The sequence below is a fragment of the Neurospora crassa genome, linkage group I (assembly GCF_000182925.2).
Source record: "Neurospora crassa OR74A linkage group I, whole genome shotgun sequence".
NCBI classification, from domain to species: domain Eukaryota; kingdom Fungi; phylum Ascomycota; class Sordariomycetes; order Sordariales; family Sordariaceae; genus Neurospora; species Neurospora crassa.
The window spans coordinates 469,371-490,843 of NC_026501.1; the positions used below are offsets into that span (position 1 = coordinate 469,371).

Below are 21,473 nucleotides of genomic sequence, written 5' to 3' on the forward strand. Positions count from 1 at the left end.
AGACTCTAGTCTGCGTCTAGTCGGCCCCACCGATGCCGCCGTTGAAAGCGGATCCCGTCCCGCTGCTCCGCATTGGACCTCGCGGGCCCCGCCGAAGAGATTCCGTTAGCGCAAGGGAAGTGCTGGAGTCAACTGGAGCCGCCGAAATCGGGCACTTGAGGTTGCCGTAACGGCTGAGCGGGGTGGAGATGGGGGACCTTGCTGGCCTGCATCATCTTCCTTTTTACCTGTGACATCGTCTGAAGTTACTTCTCTTGTTAAGGAGTCACTTTTTGCAAGTGGCCTTCAACTCAATTTCATGTACTATATGAATTAACGCTAGAATTGGAGCAATTTTTTTTTCTTTCTTTCTTTTTCCCTCCAATTTTTCTTCTTCCCTCCAATTTTTCTTCTTCCCTTTCTTTTTTTCTTTTTCTTCTTGTTTTTATGTTGTGACTGTCCTGCCGAACATTCCCTCAGCGGAGTCAAGTACGACATCAAGACCGGCCCCGGGTTTTACGGAAGAGGTGGAGGCCCCTGACTGGATCATCCCGTCGCATCTTCCGTCCAACGCTCATCTGGATGCCGAGCTCGCCGAGGTTCCGGTAGGGTCGCACAAGATGTACCCGTTCTGATCCTTGCACCCACTGCCAGATGAGGCGCTGGCGAAGTCCTTCTAAAAAGTGGACATGCCGGTATCACTATAAGTCTTAGTTATGCGATTCTGGGGAACATCTTCATGTCGAGTGAACTGAAAGCTCTTGGTGTTGTTAAACAGATCGGTTCATCGGCATTGTCTGTCCAAGATCGCGCCTTGTTTGCATTTTCTTGGGTACAATTGCGTTGATAGGAACAGAATTAAGAAGAAACAGGAGCAAAAACTACGAAAGAGAGACGGAAAGAAAGGGGCAACAAATCAAGCAAATGCACACATTTCAACACGCTATAATATGTATCATCAACCCAAACATCTCCAAGAGAAAATCCAAAAGCCCATAATGGCAGTCATTGCCCCTCGCCATAACCTCTACTTACCTTCCACTTCCAGGCAACTCAGCGTTGTACCACAAGCTCGTACACAACGCACGTCATCTCAGCTAGGTAAAGGAGGGACGACCAAGTTGTACCAGGAGCGGGTATCACTTTGCATCGATCCCTTGGGATGAATGAACATGATCAAATCGGGATCTCCGAGATCTTGTCCACCAGTTGTGGTGAGTTGAGACTTGGAATAAAGCCGTTTCCAGCAATGCTTGGAGAAAGCCTACACACATGGCTTGCAGTTCTGGACTTGGGTCGACAAACCTTGTCTGAGCAGTAGTCGCCAGGATGATGCGGATGACAGATTTTGAGTTTGACTAACAATCACGCGATTACGACGCTTCGTATCATATTCTTCTTTCATGCTCGGATTCATCTAGTTTGTGGTCGGCTGGTCGCACAAAGTGATCATGGTTTTGTAACGTGGAGGAGCGACATTTGGGACGGACCGTGTGTTTGCAAGGAGCTGAATAAGTGAGATGAGCTGTCCATGACATTCGACCTCAACTTTTTCTTCACAGCTCTCTTTTTCAAGACTTTACAAGTAAGCTCACCTGGCCAAAGTCGTTGCTGGCGTGTCTAGGTTTGGTGGTTTGATGTAAGAAGGCGCTTCAACAATTGATCGCCGGTTCATTACCAGCCAGTCCTTTGATCAAATTGTGAATGGAATATTCTTGCGACAGACCCATGGCTCAACGGTGTCATGATCAACAGCGCATATGGGTTGTAAGGACATGGACCCATGGGCCACAACTAGACGCTTCGGTTATTAGGCCGTAGATCCTCTGAGCTCAGGAACAAGTGGAGTTTCCTCCAAGTGGTAAGTCACCCGGCCAGTCCTGGTGTTTGATTGGTCAGTGTTCTCTTTTTTTCCTTTGGAGCTCATTGAAATCCCGGACGGAGAAGAAGCGTTGAAGTGAAAGAAATTGCAAAAGCGTTGCGAGGAAACAGATATTTGCAGTGGAGTAGATAGATGGCACTGAATGCCTTGGACAATCAATAACGTGTTTCAGTAAACGCAGAGATAATTAATTACCAGCGGAGTGGTTCCAAACGGACACCTGGATCGACGGGAGAAAAGAGAACGAGTGGTGTTTTTTGCTAGGGACGGTCAGGGACTGGAGGCTCCATGGGATGGTGTGCAGCAAAAGCCAAGCGGCTATGGGGTGGAAGGGCGAACGCTACCAGGTAATTAATCCCAGACAGCTCTGCTCTTCTAGCGGCGAAGACGTGCATTTTTGGTGCACTTTCTAGCTTTCTAGTGCTGAAAATCCGGGCGGTGATTGTCGTTGCATATTGTCCCGCTCTCCATGAGAGATGGAAGTTTTGGAGAAGGGTTGAAGACGTGGATGACAAGAGAAACTGGATGAGAGATCTTGAAGATCTTTTTTTTTTTTTTTTTTTTTTTTTTTTTTTTTTTTTTTTTCTTTTTTCCAAAGCAAAGAAGAGAAATGTCAAGTCTCTTCCCATACGCAACACAACAGGTACAGCCCATTAAAGTGTAGTACAGTATATCTGCCTGTGATAGCGATGGCCTCATAAGAGCGGCTCCGCAATCGATTACAGTATTGAACAAGGATTACCAGGCCTGACAAGGAAAGCCATGCCAGCGCAGAGAACCTTCGGGACGGCAAGTCGGGATTAGCTTGTCTAAAACAAACAACCAATGAGGTCTATGAAGCTGATCGACCTTGCAGACCAACTGGCAGCGCGATATCGATGGTTTGCTGTGACGGATGAGGTGGCAGCTTCTTATTCACGCTTTTCAGTATCCGGGGCGAACGGGAACAGAAGGACGCGGCATGATCGGAGGAGCAGAAAAAGACAACTAGGAGACAAGACAGGGGGGAAAGAAGGCGATGACTGCTAGGATGACAATTTGGATATTGGTGTCTCTGTCACAGCTTGCGAGTCAGTACTCGGCACACTAGGGCGCGGAGGCGAAATGTTTGATTCCTTCCAGTTGCACGGCAGGACGATGGTACGCCCGATGCCGTGATGTAGATGCAGTACACCACTGCTGATTTTGTACATCGTCGTTCCTGATTCTGTTGTGCTGCGTGGGAGAGATGGAGAGGAGAGACGGAGACGAGAGTCTGGAGGATCAGATGAGCTGATAGCTGTTGTCTGAAAAGCAAAAATAACGATAACTGCCATCCATGCACTTTTTTTCTCCATTCGAATGCTGTGGCGTCGGCTTCCACTTTCATCTATGACCCGGGTGCTTGCCGAGAAATATATTTCCGGAGACGAGTGAGACCGGCAGTCCAGTTGGCTTTAACAGCTGGAGGCGAGTATGCTTGTATGTTGATTGAATGTTTCACAGATCATGAGGATGTTGCACAAAGTGATGAAAGCGAGAAATCGGTTAGGTTTACGGCAGAGGCATCCAATGTTCATAAATTCGTGGTGGAGCTGAAGCCTTGGCCCGAAACAGCGCTGTCCAAAGACGAGACAGGCGCTGGAGGGACAAATTGTTGACCCCGCCATCGTCACTGCCCTGCCTGCCCGCGCAATCTGCACTCCAGAGACAAACTGGGCTGCAGAAGGCACCAAGTGGAGAAGATCCCCAGGGGCCCCCGTGTCAATTTCCCCCACGGTGCACCGTCCGCCATCGTTCATCTTATTGCACTACTAACTGGCTGTTGGTGATATCAGCTCCAAGCCTCCTCCACACTCTTTGAGAAGAAGGCCACGGATATGGGCGCCCAGTTTGGGGTTGGGCCGTCATTTCAGGAAGCCCATCAAGCCCATCTCAGCCCCAGATCGACTATACCCAAACATGACTTCATTTTAGGACACCATTCTTGCCTTGGAAAACAAGACAGTTTGCATGTCGGATTATTGCCGCCTCTTGTCTAATTTGTGGATGAGTACACTACTTCACCACTTTCAAGTTGCGTCGCTCTAGTACGAGACCAGCCAGACAGACCCCTTTGAGGAAATGGCGTTCCTGAAAAAGAAAAGTTCAAAAAGACGGCATGCGCCGAAGAGAACCCACCGTGCACAGACCACTCATTGTCGTACGGGACCGAGTGGGTCAAGTTGACGAAGAAGCTAGGCCCATTGCAGAAGACAATTCAGGTACGGTCTCACCTCACCGTTCGGCACTTGGGACTTGCCTTCCTTCGCTTGTCAAGGTCTCATCGTATACAAGGCAAGCCATGGCAAGGAGACTAAACTCGTGTTGAGACAAGCTAAATCAAGAAGAGAATATAGACAAGTAAAGACAAGTCAGAGGGGTCAACGTTCCTAGGTTGTCAATTTGTATTCAATCTTCGGTTTGGTACGGTAAGTGTACAGATGAAAGATTTCCACTTACCGTATGCAAGTCAACAGGGCAAGACACGGCAAGTCTTTGATGATCCCAAGGCACCTCAAGGCAAGTCAGACAGACCCCTGGCTTGGCTGGACTTGGCTTCCATCCTGTGTGCTACGCGGGACTGAGGTGCATCTGTACGGCACTACACTACACCAGAAGAAGCTTTGGGTAGGTGTGTTAATTACCGTCACGACCAATTTCCTGCAGGCGTCACAAAAAGCCATTTGCTTCGCAAGGGAACCCCCTGAAGAGCTTTGCTCTGGGTGCCTTTGGACCTTCGTTAGACTCGTAACTCGCTCCCGTCTCGGCCTCTAGTCGTTCGTCTCTGCCACTCGTCACTGGTGCATTCAACTATCTTTTTTTTTTTTCTTCTCCAGTCTTTTCCCAATCACCTTTTCCTCTCTCTTTCCCCCCCCTCACTCTCCCATTCTCAACCTCAGTCCTCGAGGTCCAGCCAGGCTGCCGGCAAAGGATATTTCCCCTTATTCTCCTGCCAATCGGCGGAGCTCTCCTCGAACTTTATAAGACATCAGGAACCAGGACCAGGATCCGTACCCAAACCCACCTTGACCGCTTGCCTGCGACTCCCAAACTCCGAGACCAGCCAATTGCTCGCCGTCCTTTCCTATCTCTCACGTCAACGTTCGCGCCCGAGGGAAATCTGATACGACTCTACTTTTTTTTCTTCCTTTTGTTTCCCACCCTTTTCTCCATTTCATCATCGCCAGTCGGTCGTCGTCTTGTTCTCATTATTCTTCTTTCAATTGCGCTGGTGCAGCAATACCTCGACGAGCAACCCCCCAATACCCCCGATACGATACCCCCCATACGCCCCTGATACCCCCTTCGCGCATTCGGCTAGGTGTTGTCTCTTACATCGCATGTCTCGCCCTGCATCCCTCGACTAGCCAGCAAATCACAACACTTCCCCAAAAGTAAACGACGATGCCCAGCTTGTTCTCCCGCCTCAAGCACAAGGACGGCGCCAAGTCCAAGAAAAAGGGCGCCGACTTGGACTCCTTCACCGAGCAGCTGCCCAAGGGACCCCAATGGACCGATGCCTGGACTCGCACAAGCGTGGATCCCGAAGAGGTGGTTGAGCTGATCATCCTCTCTACCGAGGAGCTCAAGTCGCGAGGTATGACATCAATCAATCTGGACCCTGGCATATGCTGCACCTACCCTTTGCGCCTGTGCAGTACCTACATGCCATCGCATCTGCTGGCTTGGGCATTTGGGTTTTTGTACACCCCGACTGCCCGTCGTCCGAATCAATTGTTAATGCATTTTTCCTTACAGCTCTCGATATCCCATTTTTCCTACTCCCCTTCCGACCGACCTCCGATCCCAGCGCCGTTCGCACCTTTGTGCGACACTTTTTCGACAAACAAAATGGCGGCCCAGCCATCCGCGGAGAGGCACTCCAGCAGGAGCTGCGCATGACCGAGCCCATGGTGCGCTTTCCCGACAAGACACGTCATCACGAATAATACATGCTGACCGTGGTGGTACAGGTTATTTCGGGTGTGATCAAGTGGTGCTGGAGTCGATTGGAAGGAGGTGTTGTCGGTTGGGATGCATATGAATTGTTCAAGGTCGGCGAACAAGATTCCAACATGGCCAGAGACTCTTTCAAGACATTTATCCCGTTGAGCGTCGACAACAGGGCCCGAACCGAAATCATCTTCCAATTCTTCGATTTACTCTCGGCAGTCGCAGCACATGGTAAAATGAACGGTTTTGGAGGGCGAAAGCTCTCCCGCATGGCAGCTTGGTGGGCATTTGAACACGACGACGGCGGTCAGGGCTTTGAAGGAGGATACAAATCGTGGTTAAAGGCGGCCGATGCGACGAGCCATCTGTTCTTCGCCTATCTCCGCTGTCTAGCCCCCCTTCCGACTCTAGGCGCCATCTCGACCCTTCCCTTATCACTCCAAAAGCTTTTGCAGGAAACCGAATACCCACCACAGCGACCGGCCTTGTTGCAATCGTCAACTCACAAGGTTGCCATGATTGTCGAGACAGTATCGCCAACACCTTTTGCCCTTCTCCGACGAGCAAACCACTTCCAGTATCGCGAGGAGGACAAGGCACTACGAGAGTGGTCCGAGTACGATGACCCAGTCCAGGCCTTGACTGAAGAGTGTCGCAGAGTCCTTAAAGCAGTCTCTGCTGCAAATCAGTCCCAGGCGGTTTCGAGCACAAAGCACTCGACTAGTCTTCGGGATGCTTCGTGGTCAAGATTCGAGGACATGGGCTTCTCAGGCAGTATCGAGGAGGATTCCACCGATGATGAAACTACCTTGGCTGCTAAACGTGAAAAGGCCATCAAGGCGCAGATTGCAGCTAACGCCGACATGGGACGCCCCACAACCCCCTCATGGGCCGACTTCCTGTCTTCAGGGTTCGACGACAAGAGTCACGGCTCGCACAATATTTTGCTTCCGCCTGACAAGATTCTGCCGCCCATTGAGACAACTGTCCGTCAAAAGAGCTCTGAATCGCATAAGCCCAGATTCGAAGACGCCCTGCAGCCCGGAGAGCTTGCTAGCATTACGAGATTCGACCTCGATGACGCTTTCTGGTGGGTATGGATGAGCAGTCTGGCGCCCGAGGAGACTCTGGAAAGGAAAGCGGCGTTTGGCCGTTGCGCGGTTATCGAAACTCTCATTCGTGCTGGGCGCTGGCTGGTCATGGAGGAAATTGTCAAAGGGGCTGCGCCTGAGGTTGTTGAGGGTGCGTATATCGCAGAAAAGAAGGGCCTTTTCAGCTGGACTCGCCGTAACAAGAACCTCACCAGAAGGAAATCGACATCCGGCAAAAATGCTCTGGAAAAGCCTGATGGCAACCTGAAGGCAAGCCACACCACTGGTTCTCTTGGTGTCAGCAAGACAAGCGTCGGACCGGATCAGCAGGCCAAGATTCAGGCTGCTGCCTACCAACTTCAGATGCAGGAGAAGCAGAAGTCGCAACCTCAGATTGTCCAAAGACGCGGACGTAATGACGCGGAAGTTATGGCGGAGAAGACGAACAGTGTCTTTACCCTTCAGCCAAGCATTTTGAACGCCGCATCGCCAGCTGTCCAGTGGGCCAATAAGTACGACCAGGACCGCGACGCGATTCGTGAGGCCTACTTGGCTGACTCGAACGCTGGCCGCGGTACTAACGGCTCTTCTTACGCTTCTAGCCTTGGTCAGAGCTCGACAATGGAGATTTCCCAAGCTGCGCCTGAACTGCCACCAAAGTCGGCAGCTCAAATGGCTGTGCAGTCCCCAAGGTCAAATTCGCACCCAGAATACATCGGAACGCCAACCACCGTCAAATCTGGAAAGGGTCAGATGATGGAGAGGGCGGTGGAGGCTCCTCATGAAATTCATCCCGCAGAACGCCATTCGAATGTCAGCCGGGACACTCCGGTTGCTACGTCAACCAGGGAATCCAAGAGCATGGACCTGGTCCGCAAGAGCGTTGACTTTATGCGTGAGACTATGGCCTCTCCAGAGTACGTGGATGACAAGAAGTCCAAGAAGCTTCACAAGGAGCCCAAGACTAGTGGAGGCGGTTTCAGGAAGCTGTTTGGTCGCGCTAAGAGGTCGTCAAAGATTGCTGACAACACGCCTGATCAACTTAATGCCATGATTGCCGCAAACAACCAAAATGCTCACCATCGCAAGCCAGTCCCCGAACAGCTCAAGCCGGCTACCCCCGAGAAGCCTCCCATGCAGCGAGAGGAGACTCAGTTTGTGACTCCCCGGGAGGAAGTCACTGACCCTCTGCCTGCCCATCACGCCGCCGAGACTGCCCAGGCTGAGCCTACCTATGAGCAGCCTCAGCGGGATGTCGAGGAGACTTCTCAGGTCAATTCCCTTGAAGCCACCCCGCCTCAGGAGCACGTCAACCAGTTCAGCCAAGGTCCCTTGCGTGACCAGCCGGCCTTTGTCCCCGATGATGATGATGCTTCTGAAGAGATTGTCGAGGAACAACAAGCTGCTGCCGTCCCCGCTCCCATGTCCGTCCCAGCTCCTACACCCGTTCACATTCAAGAGCAGAAGCCCATGAGGAGGGAACGCCCCATCTCCGAGATGACTGTTTCTGAGATCTCGGGCTCCTCCATCCCCAACAGCCCGGAGCCCGCCCCGGTCAGCCCCACTCCATCGAACCCCCAGGATCGCTGGGCCCAGATTCGCAAGAACGCCGCCGAGCGTGCTGCACAGAGATTGAAGGAGGAGAAGATGAACGGCAATGGACAGCCGCTCGATGGTGCTAGGACACTTCAGCCGCCCAGAGCGAGGATTGAGTTGGACGGCTATAGCAGTACTGAGGAGAGTAAGTCATCTATCCGTTGAATTTCACAAAGTTACAGAGTGCAAAAGATACTAACATGCAAACCCAGCCATCGAATCCCGCGTAGCCCGCATCAAGGCCCGCGTCGCCGAGCTCACCAACAACGCAGAGCAGAACGGTGGCATCCCCCCTCCTCCTCGTCGGAACATCCCCGTCTACACTCGTCGCTAGTTGCGGCCGTTTCAGCAGTGCATTGATTGCAGCGGAGATGCCGCAAGGGATGATGATCATGATGATGGGTGGTGAAGATAGTCATCAACGTGGTATGTGGTACAATGTCGCTGGGCGATTGTGTTGTGTTGGAAAGGAGAAACGGAAAGAAAGGAAAGAGAGAGAAAACGAACGTGAAAATACCCCCCCATTGAAATACCCCAACCAAATCTCTTAGAACTCTAATTCTCTATCTATATCGGCTGGTTTCCTATATATTCCTTTGTTCTCTTTACCTCCAAACTCTTCTTTATTATGCTTCATTTCTTGTTTATGTTCATGTTCTCGCCCTTCTTCTTTTTTTTTTTTTTTTACCATTTCTGTTTGTTGATTTCTCTGGGAGGCCGGACGGTAGCGGTAGCGGTAGCGGTAGCGGTATGCGCTGGGCGCGTGGAGGGCAGGCAGGCGAGCAGACAGCAAAATAAATACCACAATATGTTCTCTTCTTCTTCATGATTTGATATGTGTCTGGGTCTTTTGTTTGGTGAATGCTTCATATAGACTAAGTGAGGGTTAGTTGCGTTTTTGGCTGGTTGATTCTCAAGTGTAGCTACAGTGCGAATACCACAAATAAACGCCCAGGGGCAACCGGGCACCTTGTAAATCTCCCCGCGCAACCACCACCACCACCACCAAAAAGTTAGTACCTCCGTCACTCCTCGATTTAACCACCTTGCTATTGTTTAAACTGAATGCATTTTTTCTATGGCGCTCAGGAACACCGGGTAGCACGATAGGTAGGTAGGTAGGTAAAGTAGAGATAACGTGGAGTAGGGCTGTGAGGGCGTGGTGGAATGGGGAGTGAAGTGGAAAGTCGTCAAGTTTCTATACGGGTACCGTACCTGGGTAGGTACCTAGGTAGGTACCTTGTAGTTTGATGAAGTGCTTGCACGAAGAATATATAACCATGCGAGATGCATTCCCCTTGTTTTTTGCCAAAGTATACACTCTCAACTTTATTATTTAGTCTTGTTAATAAACCCTCCATCCAATTGCAACCAGGTCCAAAAAAAAATTTTAAAAAAAAAATTTTAAAAAAAAAAATATTGGTTAACAAGAAAAGAAGTGAACTATTCAACAGAATCATCATAAGCCTCTTTCCCCTCCTCGGCTCCTCCGCTCTATCTTGAAAGGCACATACATGTATACATACACCTTACAACTCCATAGACAATCTCCGATCTTCAGTTCCCACATACCCATGTATCTGTGTGCAACATATCGCCAAATGTCTCTTGTAGTCTATCTAATCTGTACCTAGTGAAGGAAAAAAATTGCTTGACTCGTTCAAAGAGGGCCCATAAGGAAATTATACTACACTCGAAATTTCTGTAGGCTCGATGACGATCACTACCTGTGAGGTGTCATCCGTGATGTTGTCCACATCGACATTATTGTCTCTGATAAGACCGTCCGTTTCGGCGTCCTGTGTTGGTTCGTCGTTTTCTGCATAGTGTACTGCACACGCGCGGGAACGATCGCCGATTGTTAGTATGCAAATGAAGCATTTGGCCTCAAGCCGAGTAAAGAAAAAGGGTGAAAAACTTGATGTAATAAGGAGGACAGGAGCCCGGGGGGGGGGGGGAAACGGGCCGCCTGGGTGGGAGATGCGTACCTGAAATAGAGATAGCCAATTGAAAAGCAAGAAGCACGAGAAGAATAACGGCCATGGTCTGGCCAAACCCAATCTGCATCTCCTCCTTGGTTATCTCTTCCAGCCGACGGAGAGACTCGGGTACATGAATGTGAGTCCTTCTCCATGCGTATAGCGTGATGATAACAAGTGACACAAACCAACCACTTACCATAGGTAGAGAGCAAAATAAATCAGTTTCCGAGAGCCAAAGAACAACAATGAGGCCATTGAGTATGTCAAAGCAACCTTGGCGTAAAGAGGGGTCTGGAAGAGATATGCTGCGCTGTCGATCTTGCCCAGAGGGATCTTGATCCTGATACCACGTCCAAAGGCTCCGGATTTGGTTTGACATGAGGGCAAGGAGAGCGTTGGGATCCCACCGGTTGTGAGCCAAAGTCAACAGGATGCAGTCGGTGATGCTGAACTGGATAGCGAAAAGCAACATGATGATAGGGTGCAAACCCGCCGATCTCCAGTCATACCCTCGGCTGTTCTTGTAGCATATCGCCGGGCAGTCCCACGGCAGGTCCTTCATTCTTGCTGCGACCGAAATGTTGTACAGCAGCAAGGCCTTTAGGCTTAGCCAAAAGAACATTCTAATGGCCCAAGGCAGTCCTTCTGTCAAACGTCTACACCATGGGCGAGGACCATGCTGCTGCTGGGGTTGTCGGCGCCGTGTACAACCGTCATCCTCGATCCGTTGATGCCTCAAGCAGTAACAGATCATGGAGAAGGTAAAAGCGGTAGAGCTGAGGGACACCATGCACAAGACAAGCTGGAAATGGTAGGCGCTGAGGGTCTTGTCGAAATGAAGCTTTTTGATGGTTGCTACCAGTAGACCGACCGAGCCGACTAATTGTTGATCACCCAAACAGATGATCATGTCGTAGCATATCTTGGCGCACCGGACAGCGTGCTTTGTTCCGATAATCTTTGTGACGGTTTCTCCAACCCAGGCGTAAACCTTTGCAGTTGTGGAGCTAGTGTTGACGATGAGTTTGCGCGGCTGAACAGTGGCCAATATATAAAAGGCAATGCTGAGAGAAGCCGTGATAAAGACCGAAGACATGAAGGCAATAATAACATATGTAGAGGCACGTCTGTTAGTGATCCTCCCGAAATATCGCTGTCCGGAAACCTGGTACCAAGCTGAAGATGAGGGGGAAGGACACTTACACCAATGCCGGCAATGTCAGGGTCACTTTGGGACATAGGACAGGAATCGCATTTTCTGTAGTGCTCTGCGCAGTTCCATTCGGCGCTGGTGATATTATAGTATAGATGGGTTTGTATCCCTTCGTTTGCCTCACGCCAACAGCGGATCAAATCTGTATCGTTCATGTTGACTTGTTTAGTGAGCCACGCAAAATGTTGAGCGTCCAAGGGAAGCGAAGATCAGGTGGTTGCGAAACTGAGAACGAAGAATGGTTGAAGAAGGCAGATAGGGACAACAAACTTACGTGGGGGATTCAAGTTTTAAAGGGTGTCCATGTGAAAGTAGCCATGGGTGACGTTTGAATCCATGTCGGATGAAAAAGTATAACTCGGTAACCGTAGCCTATAGGAGAAGAGAGGCCTAAGCTCAAGGACCCATGATGTAGCGACACAATCTCGGTGGCTAAGTGCTGTGTTACACACCATCATTGATCTCGCGCTTGGGTTTTGGTCACAGAACGGCGGTTCAAAAGCAGGTACCGGGTACGTACCGGTAGCACCAAACTGGGGGAAAGGAGGTGATTGTGACAAGGATAACGACGATAACAGTTGTTGAGCAGTCTCTGTGAGAAAAAAATTGTGCAAAGAAATGCGGCAAAGAGTTCCCCCATCTGATCTTCAGGGCACCGTAACCCATGTTGGGACCGAGGAACTCGAACTCCTGCCCGGGCCCAAAAAACTAGAAAATGCTCGACGGGTTACGTTCCGGACTCGGAGAGGTGTGGTGCAAGTAGTCGCAAAGGTGCAGTCGTACTTGCCCGACTCCTCTCATCTCACCTTCCCTTCCCCTCACCTTCTTGTTCTTTGCTCCTTCCTCGATAAGAGAGGCGTGTCCAGCTCCCTTAGGTGCCGTGACGTGCTTCCTTTCCGTTGATGGAGTGCATAGGTAATGATGGCGGTGAGAAGCCGAGAATTTAAGCCTCCCGTCTCAAGTGAAATCCATTGGTAGTGCCGATACTGGAGAAGACCGCCCTCGCGGTTAGAACTGGTACGTACATAGTTCCGCCTGATTTCTGCCTTCTCCATCTTCACTGCGTGGCTTTAAGTCTCGGCCAATGATTCCCTTGTTCAAGTGTTTCATGTCCGAGTCTCTGTATGAACCCGCGCAACAAGCCACTCGCCAACTCCTCTACCCACCTAATCGGGAAGAATCAGATGCAAAAACAAGCATTGCCGAAGGAGCAAAGTGGCAGTGACTAGGGTAGGAGGAACTGAACCCAGGCCACCGGCCACCCTAACAGTTCATATTTGTTCTGCCAACCGGTCGTGAAGATCTTTATAACTCAAGGGAAATTGACAGTTTTGATTTGTCTGGTGGAAAACAGCTTTTGAGTGGTAAGACCGTGATGCAGGAACTGCTGGGCCATGCAACAGGCACGACAGATGTTAGTCCATCAAGTCCATGCCGTGTGGGAGGTGCGGTCCGTGTCCTGGTTGGATAAAAACTGCAATTTTGCTGGGATTCTTGCCCAGGCTACTTCTTCTTAACCGCAACATCCATACAACCTAAAAGCCAGCATTTCTTGTTGAACGTGGCCTCCCCGGAGTTTCATACATCATTTCCTTATCTGATGGCAGGCAACTTTTGTCTTCCCTCGCCTAATTTGACGTCATGACCGAACTGCCCGGACACTACTACCAATAGCTCCTTTGCGCCTGAGAAGGCCGTGGTTTTTACCAGCGCTTGATACTCTGAGAGCTGGAGTTTTTTGCAATCCTCAAGTGATTTATATTACTTTGGAGAGTGCTGACGACCGTTGTACACGTCTCTGAGCCTCCTGTTTTGAGACCCCGGCCTTTTGTTCTGCTCCCATGGAGAAAGGGAAGGCGTTACTTCATTGTATCGACCAGAGAATGTGGTGCATAGGACTTCATTTACGGAAACATTAAACATTCTGATACTTACCAGCCAACTATCCGTCTCCATCTTGCTCACATTCTGTAACGTCGTCGTGTACAAGGGAGGTCCCAGGTTGAGGCTCTCAACTGAGCTTGTTGCTGTTTTAGCATCATTTTAGCATCATCATCACTTCACTTGTGGAGGCGGGTTATATCTAGACTACCCCCTCTCCCTATATCTAGACTACTTAACCGCTTAGGGCATGGTTCTGAGGAATTTGACTACTCTTTCCAATCGCTAACATCCTACTATAAGAATCAGGTGAACGTCTGTTAGCTCACAATCGGTCATTTTCGCAAATTCCTCCAAGAAATAGTTGGTCACTTTATCTTGCCCTTCTTGTTAGGGCAATGTACTTTTACTAAATACCCTCCCCCCCTCCCCCCCTCCCCCCCCCCCCCCCCCAAGAAAAAAAAATGAGGGAAAAAAGAAAGAAAGTAGGAAAATGAGTCCGGTCAAACTTAAATTTCAACTAAGCGAAAACTTCATTATAAATAACTATAGTCTAAGTGTAGTGCTTTGGAATGCATCTTCGTACCCGAGGACTGAGGATTCTGCACTTCTTTGGCCTGTTGCAACCTTTTTTTTTTTTTTTGTACGGCGGAGAAAAGCAGAGAAGCCTTGCCCTAAGCGGTTAAGTAGTCTAGATATAGGGAGAGGGGGTAGTCTAGATATAACCCGCCTCTCACTTGTGAGGCACGTCTTCGCGTAATAGATTTCTCATGTTTCTACGTCGTCATTCCTCGTTCCAGTTTCCTCTAAATATACAAACAGACCCAAAAGAACCAAAAAAAAAAAAAAAAAAAAAAAAAAACAAAAAAAAAAAAGAACAGCTAAATGATAATCCAATCCTAAAGTGGCGTCCAATCTTCGGGAGAATGATGTGTGACGGAAGGGGAAAGGGGGCTTTGTAACGTCTATACTCATGCGGCTTCATTGCTGATGGTAACGTTCTCAGATGCCACTTCCTCTTCGGGTTTCTGCTCGTCTTCCCTATAATGCTCTGCCACAAGGGGCAAAACCCATTCGTTAGTTGAATACCGAATTTATTTTGGGCGGTCGGTAAAGGCAAGTGAGTGGAGTTAGGACCCTTTCCTGAGAAAGGAGCCGCGGTGGAAAAGAAAGAGGCAAGAAGGTGGGGGGGGGGGGGGGGGGGGGGGGGGGGAAGACCAAAAATCATGTAGGTAGATACGTACCTCTGATGGAATCAAGGAGTTGGAGAAGAGGCTGTATGAGAAGAAAGAGGGGCACGATCTGCCCGAACCCCATGCTCATCTCATCCTTGATGTCCTCCGGAAAGGAACGGGTTCTCCCCTCCCCAGAGATTCAACGTGTGGACGAGGAAGACGACAAAATAAAACGATATTGCCGCAAGAGACAGGTAGGCGGCATAAATCTGTCTCCAGACCCAGACGGTACATGCCGAACCCTTGCATTGGACTTTGGCATGAAAACGGTAGATCGTAGGAAGTACGCCGTAAGAAGGATAGAGGGAGGACACCGAAAGCCAACTGACAAGCACGGATCCGGAAATATACATCCATACCTTGATGAGCCAGATCCAATTGTCTCCCAGCGGGTAAGTGTGTTCAGGCTGGACTATCGCAACACCCTGGTAACACAACGCCGGGCAGTTCATGTCAAGGCCATACGTTTTTGATGTGATCCAGCCGGTGTACACAAGTAAGATGCAAAGGGTGAATACGACAAAAGCCCTCGTCGCTATCGGTAATCGTTCTCGTAGACGCCACCAGAAAGATTGGGGGCTACTATCTTGGTTATTATCCGAGGGTGTACTGTGATTCTCCGGGGGTGTATTATTGCCGTAGAACCCCCTTTCCCGCATAAGGCGCCAGGAGATGATTGTGTAGCTGAAGGCGGTTGTGCTGACGAACACCAGGTTCACGAGCAACTGCAAGTGAAGGACGCTGAGGCTCTTATTGACATAGAGTAGGTAACTTCAGGGTCGCGACGAGATTGAAGGGCAAGCGCGACAACAGGTTGCTGATCATCTAGACAAATCACCATATCGTAGATAACTCTTGAGATTTTTCCCGTGTGCTTCTCGCCGAGGAGTCTCACAATGGGCTTGTTGAGGAACGTAGCCAGTACATTGTCTAGAGTTCGATAGTCGTTGGTCTCCGTTCTTCCAGAGTGGTCGACAGGTGTTAGTAAGGCAAAGATAATGCCCAGCAACGCTGTAAGGCTAGCGGAGACCAGGAAAGCAGCGACAACCTGTTAGAAATTCCAATCATTCCGTTAGTTATTCGCCCGAGTTGCTGTGTAAAGACGCGTTTCCATCCTTCATCTCACTGTCAACCGCAGTTCGGGTGACGATGCATGTCCTGGCGCATCTTGTGGTGTTTTCAACCCACCAAGTTATGTCCCTAGAGGTAGCAATAAGCTCGCTAGCAGAGAGTACCCTGTCCAGCGTTGATACGCGTGTTCTCATTTCTTGCATAGGTGCCTGGTAAAACAGAATAAGACGATTGGGAGAAACTTACACCAAGGCCAGCAATGTCAGGATCAGCCTGGAGTCTAGGGCATGAATCACACGTCCCATAGTGCTCTGCACAGTTCTACTGATCTTTTGTGATATTGTAGTAAACATATGGGTTATTGGCGTCCTCCGTAACCCGCCAGCAGCGGATGAAGTACGCGTCCATGATGGAAAGGCACAGTTTCTGCTGTCGAAATGCTGCGTTTCTTGAAGGAGGAGAAGTGAAAAAGGGACGAATATAACGGAACCGGTTATTGAAGGGGTTTTAAGATGAAAGACGCTTGGCCCAGTGATAATTATCATCCAGCTAACCCACCAACCTACCTACCTCAGCCTGTACGAACGACGAGGCACAGCTGAGGGTACCTACCTAGGTAACCATTCAGTGACGCCAATCGCCACTCAGTCTTCGCGCCACATTGATACTCAGCCCCCAAAAAGGAGCCTACTGTGTAGGAGGAAGGGGAGATAGTACGAGCCCAAAGGGCGAAATCCAAGTAAGTCGTCGTCATCGTCGTTGTCGTCGCAGGTAGTCCATTCACCGCCCGTGTGACGTGGGCCAGCATATTGCACACTTGTGTACCAGATAGTATGGTGATCGTGTTCGGTTCGTGTAGAGGTGATGGCGATGGTGGGGCGAAGAAGAGGCATAACTCAGATCAGTTCACTTGGAGCAGCGTAGCCCGTCCAAGGCTACCTACAAATGGTAGGTAGGTAGAGGTAGGTACGTACCTTTCTCTTAGGTGGCCCGCCTGACGACTGACGATTCGGGACAGGCAACACAGATTAAGTATCCTCACCTTTCCCTCCCTTCCCTTGCTTATCTACTTAAATTTCAGTCTCCTTTGTTTCTTTCAAAGGGGAACAAGAATCGGGCAAGTGACGCAACAGCTAGAGGCAGGTTTATGGATCACACCTGTCTGTTGAAACTCTTGATCTTTTGGGGTACTTCCACGGATAAAAGGAGGGATATTGCCACGTTGTAGTATGAAAAGGCTGATTACGAAATAATAATGTGATATAGGACATATACAACTACCGAGAGGTTCGTAGCCTGGATTGTATTGACCTCGGTTCTTCTTGCCATTCATACCTCTATGCTTTCTAAGCCATGTTTGAAGGTGTATCTGATCGCCCTTCAGGCCCGTACTCAACCTCGTGCTCGGTTCTGCCCTCAGTCTGAGTCCCTCGCTCTACTTGATCTTGCACATCGGTTTCTTCTTCAGTCTCTGCCACAAGGAATGACGTTAGCCTCTCAAATTAGGAGGTTCAGGAAACTGGAGACATGCGGGTGTGCCTAGTGTAGGTACGTACCTGAAATGGAATCAAACAGCTGAAGAACAGGCTGAATGAGGAGAAGTATTGGGACGATTTGTCCAAACCCCCAACTCTCCTCATTTTGGATATCCGCCTCAACATACCAGGCCTGGTTCCGCTCTCGCCAACTCTTTGCGACGCGGTACAAGTAGTAAACGAAGAACGCATGAGCCAGCAACAGATTCCCACAAACACCGAATATTTCAAAGAGGTTCGACCTATTCTTCTTGGTGACCTTCTTCTTCTGGAGAAGACAACATCTCTTTCGTGACATCGCAAGACATTGCGTAAAAGAGATCGTAAGTGTATAGTAAATCGGGATCCAATACTGCGTAGCCCATACCTTTGCTGCCTCGCCCTTTACTGGGACATTCTTGAAGCACAACGCTGGACAGTTTGGTTCCAGGCCATTGACCCTGGCCGCGATCCAGCCGGTGTAAAGGAGCAACGCCGTCACCGTGAACATGAGGATGCTTCGCAACCACATGGACAAATTCACCATGGGTTGTTTGTTCTTCACCCGCCGCGGCGCCACCGCCGGGGATCCTTCCGCGTGATTGGTGGGCTGCTGCAAATCCATCTTTATCCGCAAGGAAATGACGGCGTAGGCGTAGACGCAGTTACTCAGACATGCCAAGTTCATGACCAACTTCAAGTGGTAAACGCTGAGACTTTGGTCGCTGTAGAGTTTCTTGAGCGTTGCTACCAACAGGGCGAAGGCGGTTGTAAGTTGTTGATCGCCCAGGCTGAATACCGAATTGTAGCATACCAACGCCCAGTGTTCGGCTTTCTTGATCCCAAGTCTTTTCAGGATGGTTTTCCTCACGGCTTTTTCAAGAAGGATGTCTAGACAATCGTGAATGGCAGTAGCCCTCGGTCGCAGTGCTGCTGCTAATATGGGAAAGATAATGCCCAGTAGAGCGGTAAGGCTAACGGAGACCATGAAGGCAACAAAGACCTAGTTTATTGTCGTATTGTCAGCTATCACTCATGTGTTCTGTAAGTGAAGTGACTGACTGAGCATAGCTATTGCACGCTCCGATGTTCTTGCTGTTCATCGACGGGAGGAAGGGACTTACACCGATCCCCGCTATGTCAGGATCTCCTTGAAGTTTAGGACAAGAGTCACAATGACCATAGTGCTCTGCACAGTTCCACTGGTCGTTCGTGATATTATAGTAAACACGCGTGTGATTTCCGTCATCTGTCTCCCGCCAGCAACGAATGAATTCGGACTCCATGTTGACTTCGTCGAGGTATGCAGGAAGGACCGTCAGAATTCCGTAGTTCCCGAAGGTTGAAATGATAGGGGATAGTGAGTAAATACGGAAAGCGATTACCTGATAAACACCCTTCAAATGCACGTGGGTATGGAAGGAAGCACGCAAACCTACGAATCCCACGTCGAGAAACAAGGCGAAAGGCTGATCATGCGACACTGCCCTTACAATTCAAGTCACCTTTGGTTTGAATACTACCCTGGACTTACTTGCAGAGCGATCTTCAACCACTTTCAAGATGCCCAGGCGGGGCTGTTGGCCAGGAATAGCATCCGGATGGCTATTGCCTGTTCCATATATGTAGAATGAAGCCCTGGTGCATGTGCGCAGGACACATTCGATTGTCGTTCATGACCCTGGCTTTCGGGTGATTTGAACCAATCGGAGTTTCGGAATCCCCTTATCCCTTGTCTCTGCTTTCGTCCGAGGAGGCGCAAGTCTCGAGCTGACAAGCAAACCAGCAATGATCTACTTGATCTACTTCAGCCTTATTCTCAACCCCCACCGGCCCATACAGGGCCGATGCGCGGTATCGATGAAGCGTTTGGTTGCGATGGTGGTGCCCGGGCAGGTAATGAGGGTATGGACAAGTTGGATGCCGATGAAGACAGCCTTCAGTAGAACCGGTGGTGGTCGATAGAAGAGACTGCGCGGCTACCACGTCCCTCTAACACGAGACCCTATACTCGGGGCCAGGCTGTTCATACTTATGTGGCTGTCCAGACTGGTACCTGAAGCCACGGCACAGATGCTTCCAAATTCTCCAGGCATTATCGCCCCAGTTCTATCCTCGGTAGAGGCATCTTTGTAGTGGTCTATGGTTAGGGAAAAAGAAAACGCGTGATTAGCAGGATGTCACCGTAAAAGTATGAAGAGAGGTGGGATTAAGATGGTCTTTCAAAAAAAAAAAAAAAAAAAAAAAAAAAAAAAACTAGCGAGCACTTACCCTTGAGGGAGTCGAACACTTGTAAAACAAAAAGGATCAAGAGAAACACAGGGACGATCTGCCCAAACCCCATGGCCTGCTCGGCCTCATATTCCTCCGCTTCCATCTCACGCTGGCCCAGGCGCCTACACTCAACGGCCCAATAACAGTTCAGACAGAACCAAACTGTGTTTTCGAGAAGCTGACAGAACTTTGAGTTTTTGAGGAGCCAAAGGCGAGAAAGGACGGCTTTGACTGGCCTCCAAATCCACTTCCTCGTGAATAGAACGGCCGTAGAGCATAACTGTTCTTCTGGATCTCGTAATTGGTTCGTGGAGTGCCGTTGTATAGCAGTAGGAACTCTCAATGGCCGGCCATCTTCAAGCACGGTTAGAGGCGCGTCCATCTGATGATACCCGTTGCGGTTCGAAATTCCAAGGCCTGCCGGAGGTCTCTTCTTCACTTTCATCAGGAACCATGACCATAGTCTTGTCGCAAGAGTAGCTTGTTCAGTGCGTTCCTCTCTTGATCTAAGCGTGGCTGGGAGCCCCCTTGCATCAATGAGTTTTGGACGCAAGTACAGAACCCACCAGGGCCAGATTCTGCCAGTGAGGAATGAGATGTTGTCAAAGATGCCCGTAATGTCAGATGAAAGGATTTGGAGATAATTCACCACCATCCACTTCCTTCCTTCCCCACCAAAGGGGGAGTTTTCCATCACACACAGCGCGGGACAGCCTTGGGTTTCGTCCCAATCCTCGCGGGCGGCCGCCCAACTGCTATAGAGTAGCAATATATCCAGGATGTACATCAGCAGCAATCTCAACGTCCATGGTAATCCGTTTCGGAGTCGTTTCCAAGTGAGGAATGGCTTGGGGTTTTGGGTGTTGAAGGCATCACCATCCTTTGGTTCGTCCATATCCTTCATACTCCAATGGGTAATGGTTGTGTACGTATAGGCAGCGGAACTGAGAAAGGCTATGTTTATAACGTAGGTGAAGTGGTAGACGCTGAGTGACCGGTCGACGTGGAGCTTTTTGATGGCTGCAATAAGAAGGGCGATGGAGGTCACCAGTTGCTGATCTCCCAAGCAGAGGCCCAAGTCGTAACAGATCTTTGCTATCTTGATGGCATTCTGTTCATCCAGTTTCTTGCCGACGAGTTGACCCAGCCACGGGTGCACTCAGGCGTCGATGCGATTGACAATCCATGATCGCGGATGCACTGATGCTGATAGGATGCAAGCCACACTGACCAAAGCAGTAATAATGGCAGATATAAACAAGGATACAGTTACCTAGAGGCAGGTATCAGTCTCCATCATATTGCTAGAAACATGATTAGAAAAAAAGACTTACACCTTGTCCCGCAATGCCAGGGTCTGCTGTCAGCGGGGGACAATCACATATCCAAAAGTTTTCTGCGCAGCTCCACGTGTTGCTCGGAATTTTGTATTCACCACCAGTCTCCGGGTCCCAACACCGAAGGATATCTCCGGCGCTCTGCATGTCGACAAGCAGCAATCTGACGATGATGGCCACTTGTGCAATTAAGTCAGGTAACGGTTGATGTGTGTGTGTGTGTGTGTGTGTGTGTGTGTGTGTGTGTGTGTGTCAAGCGGGAGAACAACAGGTTTATTACCGCGGTATGTGAGAAACCGCACGCAGATGAAATGGAAGATAAGAAAAAAAGGTTCAAGGGGTACCATAGTCGCCTTGAAGAAGGTCCGCATCAGCGATGTTATATCCATTCCGCTCCGCCTTCTCTCCTCCATCTTGGTGTACTTCCCATTTCCACCCTGATA

General features: G+C 49.7%; 3 protein-coding genes across 3 annotated transcripts; 1 reads left to right on the top strand and 2 right to left on the bottom strand.

Moving 5' to 3' along the window:
- Window positions 1-4,698: 4,698 nt before the first annotated feature.
- NCU07481 (morphogenesis protein) lies at window positions 4,699-9,339 on the top strand. Its single transcript, XM_959935.2, has 4 exons — window positions 4,699-5,480; window positions 5,642-5,796; window positions 5,857-8,668; window positions 8,736-9,339. The coding sequence occupies exons 1-4, from the start codon at window positions 5,288-5,290 to the stop codon at window positions 8,855-8,857; spliced, it is 3,282 nt and encodes a 1,093-aa protein (XP_965028.1). The 5' UTR covers window positions 4,699-5,287; the 3' UTR covers window positions 8,858-9,339.
- Window positions 9,340-10,205: 866 nt separating this feature from the next.
- Window positions 10,206-12,773, bottom strand: NCU07480 (hypothetical protein; the record flags this gene model as incomplete). The annotated part of the gene is made up of 9 exons (XM_959934.3): window positions 10,206-10,342; window positions 10,512-10,648; window positions 10,702-10,845; window positions 11,015-11,538; window positions 11,709-11,793; window positions 11,993-12,090; window positions 12,171-12,310; window positions 12,525-12,561; window positions 12,744-12,773. The coding sequence occupies 9 exons, from the start codon at window positions 12,771-12,773 to the stop codon at window positions 10,206-10,208; spliced, it is 1,332 nt and encodes a 443-aa protein (XP_965027.3).
- Window positions 12,774-17,251: 4,478 nt separating this feature from the next.
- On the bottom strand, window positions 17,252-21,177 carry NCU07479 (hypothetical protein; the record flags this gene model as incomplete). Its single annotated transcript, XM_958680.2, has 8 exons — window positions 17,252-17,376; window positions 17,462-17,492; window positions 17,808-18,422; window positions 18,544-18,902; window positions 18,954-19,031; window positions 19,691-20,804; window positions 20,925-20,966; window positions 21,028-21,177. 8 exons carry the CDS (start codon window positions 21,175-21,177, stop codon window positions 17,252-17,254), a joined length of 2,514 nt encoding a protein of 837 aa, XP_963773.2.
- Between the last annotated feature and the right edge of the window lie 296 nt (window positions 21,178-21,473).

Excerpts from the sequence above, each read along its gene's own strand:
- NCU07481 (XM_959935.2), top strand. The coding sequence starts at position 5,288 with ATGCCCAGCTTGTTCTCCCGCCTCAAGCACAAGGACGGCGCCAAGTCC. Across the intron at positions 5,797-5,856 it reads TGCGCATGACCGAGCCCATG|GTTATTTCGGGTGTGATCAA; the intron begins GTGCGCTTTCCC and ends GTGGTGGTACAG. Across the intron at positions 8,669-8,735 it reads CTATAGCAGTACTGAGGAGA|CCATCGAATCCCGCGTAGCC; the intron begins GTAAGTCATCTA and ends ATGCAAACCCAG.